Source organism: Pocillopora verrucosa, chromosome 1, assembly GCF_036669915.1.
Source record: "Pocillopora verrucosa isolate sample1 chromosome 1, ASM3666991v2, whole genome shotgun sequence".
NCBI lineage: Eukaryota > Metazoa > Cnidaria > Anthozoa > Scleractinia > Pocilloporidae > Pocillopora > Pocillopora verrucosa.
The window spans coordinates 26,756,444-26,763,781 of NC_089312.1; the positions used below are offsets into that span (position 1 = coordinate 26,756,444).

The window sequence follows — 7,338 nt, forward strand, 5'->3', positions numbered from 1 at the left end:
GTTCTATCTATCGTTAAGTCCTTTGAAGATTTGTCAGCTTTAATTTTGGATAAGAGGAAAAAGAAGTTTATATTTTAATGATTAAGAAAGAGGTGTTTGAAGCGGACGATGACCCATTTTGGCTTCAAAGAAGCCGGAAGGCCCCCACTCCAGAATCCTTTTTTTAGGGTTGAGATGCAGGATGCGATTCAAGACCATATTCTAGTCCATCGCAGGTTACTCTTACCTCTCTTTCTTCTTCTCAGCGTTTTGTCAGTCTTCCCCGACAGTTCACCGGTACCCTTTATTCCCCTGGGTGGAGCAAGACAGCGAAAGGATAATAGAATCGCAGTCAACCGCGATTCTTACTCCAGTTCAAACTCATATATATACTTACAGACTTTCAAGGAGACTTGTGGTCTCTTGAAAAATTTTGTCTGTCTATTGCGGTTTTTCATTTCCCATTCGACCATCCCATCCATGGAATCGTCCGAGGAATTTGATCTCAAAAGCACGCATCTGTTCGCATTAAAGGTGGTGGAGAGCTTAAACGATTTGAGGAATTTGAGTGCAACCTAACATTTTTCGTGTAATCACGTGTTCTTGGAGAAAATAGTCATTTTTAACTTCGTCTTTAGCAAGCGGTAGTCTCGAGGAAGGGAAGAAGCGAGAATCAGCTGTTAAGATGGGAATGACGAGTGGCCATGCTATCGCTGCCATTACTATCGGTACTCTGCAGTCGTTGTTTTCCGTTATTTTGATCATTACTTCTTTCGTTCTTTTGAGTTATGGTCACGGCGTCAAAACATCCATAACTCCATATTGGAGTGGGTTTCCGGTGAGTGTAGAAAGATTTCGTTCCGTTTACTTGCAAATCTGTGGTGTAGATTGAGGGTTTTCGAAATTGATTTCTGCTCTGGAAAGGGTTTTAGATGTCAGTTAAACCTGTAATTCAATTTATTTCCTCGAAACCTTTAGTAAACCTGCAGTTTAAACATTTTTCCGGGTGACATTTGAGTACACGCGTCTGCGAAGCGACCCTTAGGGATTGAGTTTTTAAGTTTCTCACGCAAGAAGCTTCATTGGGAAGCCATTTTGGAGCGTCGAGTGATTACGACAGAAAACGCAGCCTAGAGATATCATGTCTCCGGGGAAATAGGCACTCATTTATTTGCCACTCCTTCGGTTACCAGAAAATGTTGAAACGACCAAAGCCATTATTTCCACCGTGTTGCTAATGCCGTTGAATATACCTTTGCAATCGAGTGGAGGTGCGCTTTTTCTTTCGATGTTTACTGCCGCCATTGTCCTCTAGTTGGTAGATCTCATCCTCGTCGTCAGTGTTAAATATCAATAAATCTTCAATTGATATCTAAATAGCTAGATCTTTTTTTTATACGTATTATAAATGTCAGAAAGAAGATGACGTTTCATGCGGATTGGACATGCAAGTAGTCTCCAAGAAACGTTTCGTGATCTGAATAAATGTGCAATGCACACAATTATAAAATAATTCAAATAGTACGCGCGCTCTGATTGGCCATAAAACCATTTTACGTGAGCGTATGTATACACGGTTTTCGTTCCTCTTTCATTAGTTATTTTATAAAAGAAATATAAAATGGTTTCCGTGTTTACATAGCCGTGTTTACATAACCTAATGCTTCGCGTCGTGGTTTCCAGCTTATCGAGTGTTCTCCCAACCTCCCGCGTGTTTACATCAGGCTATGTAAACGTGGAAACCATTTTACTTTTCTTCATGATCACATGATCCTTAGACTATATACTACCAGAGTTGCTGTGCATATTCAGAATCTGGAGAAAACCGTTTCATTCAAAATTACAATACGCAGTTGCATGTCACTGGAATCCCCTTCCTACCACACCAACAGGTGATTGTGGTGGTAAAAGGAGGATATGAGAACGGAATATGGGTCTAACTCTGCAAAAAGTGGTGTTAAGATCTGTTGTTCTTTGTTACACTTAATTTCTCTTATACATTGAAATGGCTTTTTAATTTCCACACTCAACATTACCTAGGGTATATACTAAAACCTGAAACAGCAAAACAAAACAACTGAATGAAAAAGGAAAAATGAGCAAAAAAAACAACAGTCGAGGCTAAAATGAAATGACTGTCATGACCAAAACAAAACCACTACCGCAATTTAGATGAGTAGAGGATAAAATGTTGCAGAACATGAAGATTTCACTTCAGATATTCTCTTGCATTTAAGGCTTTAAATACTAAGGCTGTCTCACAAAAAAAATTTTTTTGCCATCATGTAAGCAGTTGAAGCCATAATTTGATAATTACATGCAGTTTCCAGGACAGAATGCCAGCCATATGGAATACCAAAGCATACAAGGAAAGGATAGGAAGAAACAGATTTTTGTATTCATCAACAACGTTTATGTCCATAATTTATTTCCTAATTTTCTTTTTTTTAATTAAGGTTTTATAGATGCCTTTTACCAAGTTGATGGCAATTGAGAGATAATTGAATTTCCTCACAAGGTAGACCAGGAGTAGACCTAAATTGTAATAAGACAAATATGAGGGTTAATACCTGACTCCCCGAGGCAGTCATATTATCATCCAATTATTATTATTTTATGATTATTGACTTGTGTGATATTTTGGCCATTTTTTGTTGTTAGGTTTGTTTCGTTTTGATAATTTCATTTTGGTCTTTTCAGTGGTTTTGTTTGTTTTGCTTGTTTCATTTCATTTTGCTGTTTCAAGTTTTATTAGGTGTCCAACACTAGGAGTTGAGTGTGGTGAAAAATGGAAGCTTGAAGTACTCTTTTTATCATTTACTTCTGTGATTTAAAAAACTTCTTCATCGCAAATGAAAGTAAACATTTACAGACTTTGTGCTAAAAATCATAACTTAATGATAACTCTAAGTTACTCTCAGTTATTAGCTACTCTGAGACAGAGCTCCTTATCTCTAAGAATATAACCCAGATATTAGACAAGTTTTCAAGAAATGCAAGAAATGGAGATTAAAACAAACACTTTGATAAGGAGACTTAAAGACTCGTTGTTAAGGGTGACAGGATGTGCAGATCATAGAGAACACCCTCAGGTTTTTCTTGATACTTTTTCATTCCCATCCCTTAAATTTCAATTTTTTAATCAGGAATTCTTGACACTGTAGATATTATTTTACAATTAGGAAACACAAGCAAAACAGCACTATTGTTTCAAGGTTGAAAACCACCAGTATTGATGATGATGTTCCAAAATCTCTCCACCTGTGTGTTTAGGAACATTGTTATGCTCATAACCTCTTTTACTTTTGCTGTATTAAAAGTGACTTTATATTATAGTTCTTTATCTGTGGAATTTTTGGCTTTGCTGGAGGTGTTACCAAGAAGCATTGTTGTGTAAGTGTTATTCTTTGCAAATATTTTGTTTTTGTGAAGCTTTTTTATGGTTATTCCGAAAGAAAAGGATGAAACTCTATGGTCATCTTGTGACTCTGAAAATTGTCATTTCCTTACATTTTTCATATTGAAGACTTTTTCATGTTTTTATAGTCTCAATGAACTAAACATGAGAGGGGGGAGGAAGGGGGAATTTGGGAAAGTTATGCAACCCGAGACACAGAATTCTCAGGACTCAGATGATTATCTAATACCCTCAGATCGCCACATTCGAGAACATTTTCCTGCAAATTGTGGGACAGTTTTGTTTATTGCCTTAAAGGTATGGACAAAATGTTTTGATAAATGATTATTTTGAGAGTCAAAAAAATGCTATTAATTTAAATTATATTTCGTAATTTATTCCAGATGGTTACATTTTTGGTCTTCAGCATTATTACCGCAATCATTTCTGCGGCAGCATCCATTACTGTCACTTTAGCTCTGTCCTACTGGGATATTGCAGTTGACCTTTCGGACTGTACCACTTTGGGAGGGTCTTGCTATTGTCTCGATGGCATCAGTTATGGAGGTATGTTTTTAAAAGATATAAATAGAAATAAAGCAGTACAGGAAATATCAATCATGCTAGCAGCTAAAGTAAGATCTAAAGGGAGCTTGAGGTTTACAAAAATGGCAAAACTGTTCATGGATTGATGAAAATTGATGTCATGTTGATGTTAGTTATTTAGGTCTATCTTGAGTCCTAAGATATGTCTTCTCCATCGTTCTTTCTTACTCTTAACTCGTGTAATATCTTTCTCTTAATAAAAACTGTACCTTTAAGCTAAATGTCAAATGTACATAATGATTTTAGCGGAAATGTCCACGTAAACAGCACTCACATAATAATTTTCTCTAATAAAAACTGTACCTTTAAGCTAAATGTCAAATGTACATAATGATTATAGTGGAAATGTCCACGTAAACAGCACTTGATTACTCAAATAACTCCAAGTGCTTCAGAGTAAGGTGGTGGTGGCTCTTCATTCATTTAATTAAGTTTATTTTGTAAATATGGTTTAATTTTCCTTTTTTCTATCTTTGAACACTCTGACTAGTAATTCAAAACAAAATCTAGCTTTTCTGAAATTCTGCATCCTGTTCTAAGATATGATCAGAGGTGCTTTGTTAATGTCAGTGGTATTATAATATTGATGATAATTTGCACTATTGGTGTCTCAAAATGGCAATTAGTTAAATCGCATTGTGATCTGTCTATATATAACAAAGATCAAGAAAATTTTGCACTGTTGATCATTCTCAAAATTACAATTATAGTTTTGTATCTGGATTTTGTGATTTGTTTTATTAAAATTTTGCTCAAACTAAAGACACTTCTCTTCAAAAACCTCTTAGCAGGATCAACTGCTGGGATTTATAGGATCACAAGATCAACATTCTGAAAAATCAACTTGTTTGTTACAATTGAGAGGAAGACACTTGGTAGCACAATTTAAGGCATATAAAGTTGCAATTTGCATCTTTCTCTACTTTAATATCGCTTTTCTTTCTTGCTCTCTGGATTTTTTGGAGTCCTGCAAAGCTTCCCCATGGCTACACATTGTTGCACAATGCTTTGTGTAAATATTCCTCTTAAGTTATGTGAATTTGTAAATGGGGATGAGGAACCCATTTCAGTAAGTTGCATGGTGTCAAAATTTAGTTTCTAGCCAACACAGACTGCAAAAGGAAGACAACAATACTGTTTACATGTAATCCTTTATTAGCCTCTCTTTTCCACAAAATTACAGGAGAATTGTGATGCTAATAATGACAAGGGTAGTTCAATGATGAAAATATTAGCAACTAACCAAGTTTTTATTATTTAAGCTTACTTCATCTCTGTAAAGCTCAATGAACCACCTCTCTGATCACTGTTAAAAGTATTATCTCTAAATTGACATTCTTTACTGCAGTGGATGACTGCTCCTACCTGAAGAGCATCAGAACTGTGATTATTGTGGTCATGTTTGTCTGCTACATCTCCTTTGCTTTGGCTGTGACTGGATCAATTTTGGGCTGTATTACAATTTGCTATGCCCCACCTGTAAGTAGAGAGGCATTTAGAGATTTGTAGGATTGAAAGCACTAAATGATACTTGAACTTTATAAATCTTAATAGCACAATTTTCCTTATTGTTGAAAAAAAAAAACTGCGAAGAAAGATGTTCAGTTTTTGAGGAGTGGTTGACAAGAAAGAATCTGAACCCATCTCAAGCAAACCACATATATGAACCACATATCTTTGTATTTTGTAGCATATTGCTACAATACCTCACTGAGTTATTGACAACATGTTCTTTTATGACAGACATTCTGTATATAAGTTATTTATGCTGGCCAGTAATGTTGAAAACAGCTAACAAAACTAACTAACTGAGCAAATCTTTGTTTCTTTTAGGATCCCCCCATGATGGTTATTGCTCAGCCAACAATGGCCCCCACTGGCATGGTGGTCTCTCATTCATCCATGCAGGTTAGCGGAGGGGCTCCAATGGCTTACTGCCAGGGTGCTTACTCTCTGGGTGCTTACCCCCAGGGTACTTCTGCTGGACAAGCCATGTTCACAGAACAAACAGCAGAGACTCATGACAAGGCTTCCTTATTTGTGTAAACTGTCATCACAGTTTATTATGTTAGTTTTGATATTTCCTTTTTACTAGATTATAGTCGTTGTAAGTTTCAGGGCATAATTGGCATCTAACTCAGTGTGCAGTCATAAACTAAAGAATTAGAGCCCCATTTTATCTTTTTTGCAAAGGAAAATTAATTCAAAATATTTTTTTTATCAATAATGATTCCAGTTCGTTACCAGTTAAGTGCCACGTGGCAGATGGATATTATTCCCTCCATTGTCTATGATTTAGCAAAGAGGACTTTGTTTATTAGTGTATGTGATACGTGACTATACAACGGAGTTGCTTTTTGGTAAAAAAGCAGAAGAACTTACTGTAGCAATTAAATTTCTTAGCATTCTTTTAGCCTGTCAGACCAGTTTCACTTTATGTTAGTCATTTTACAAAGGTTATATCGAGGAGACCAATTGGAAGCTTCTTCCACGACCTATACAAAAATAACACATTTATTTAGGATCTAGAGTTGCTTTTCAGAAGAGTGTTCTCTTTGTTTAGAAAGTTGCTACTGTATTGGATGCAGGTTAGATAAGAATTCAGCAAGTCAAGATGGGCACAGTTGAAATTGTTGCCAGCATTTTTTACTACCAAGAAAAGGGAACAGCAATCATTTTGTTAATATTCTGATAACGTAATTGAGTTGAGAGTAGGCCTGTACAGTGTAGCATTTTATAGATTTAAGTTCTGTAGTCTGAACTTTTTTTTTTTATTTTCTCATGTTAGGTTATAAATTTAGCCAATATGCCTGGTATTTTAGTATATTTTATCAAAGTCAGCTTGTACATACTTGATGCACTGGTGATAAAAGTTTAATAAATCATTTCGTCATTTCATGTCAGACATTTTGGAGACTGTGAGGAGAATCATAAGTAAGTTCTTGGGAGTGAAAGGGTTTCATGAAGAGGGGTTAGTGTTGGTGCCCTCAATATCTTTCTGGTTGCTACCAGCAGTTATCACAATCATGCAATCTCTTGCTGTGTCCATAAACTCTTGGTATTTTGGTAAACTAATAATTTGAATTTTCCTCCTACCTTGCTTTGAAAAGCCACTTTGTTTGGCTTATTACATTGGTATTTTGTGAATACACACATATTTTGTGTTAGTAGCATACAATGAACAGGGCTGGACACCTGCTCAGCTGTGTAACAAGCCACCAGGCTAGCAATTTCTGAAATTTATTCGCCTGAAAAGGAACTTTGTTGCCCAGGTTAGCTTTCCTCTTGGGGTCTATTTAATTATCCTTATTTACTTTGCCCTTATATGAAAAGGAAAACCCTTAGGATTTAATTTC

General features: G+C 35.9%; 1 protein-coding gene across 1 annotated transcript; it reads left to right on the top strand.

Annotated features, from left to right (window-relative positions):
- Positions 1-432: 432 nt before the first annotated feature.
- LOC131771572 (uncharacterized) lies at positions 433-6,885 on the top strand. The gene is made up of 5 exons (XM_059087384.2): positions 433-817; positions 3,316-3,372; positions 3,781-3,943; positions 5,331-5,461; positions 5,816-6,885. Exons 1-5 carry the CDS (start codon positions 665-667, stop codon positions 6,026-6,028), a joined length of 717 nt encoding a protein of 238 aa, XP_058943367.1. The 5' UTR covers positions 433-664; the 3' UTR covers positions 6,029-6,885.
- Positions 6,886-7,338: the final 453 nt, after the last annotated feature.

Bases quoted from the DNA above. Each gene is read 5' to 3' on its own strand.
- LOC131771572 (XM_059087384.2), top strand. From the start codon at position 665: ATGGGAATGACGAGTGGCCATGCTATCGCTGCCATTACTATCGGTACT. The intron at 818-3,315 runs GTGAGTGTAGAA...TTTATATTATAG, and splicing joins CATATTGGAGTGGGTTTCCG to TTCTTTATCTGTGGAATTTT. The intron at 3,944-5,330 runs GTATGTTTTTAA...TCTTTACTGCAG, and splicing joins CGATGGCATCAGTTATGGAG to TGGATGACTGCTCCTACCTG.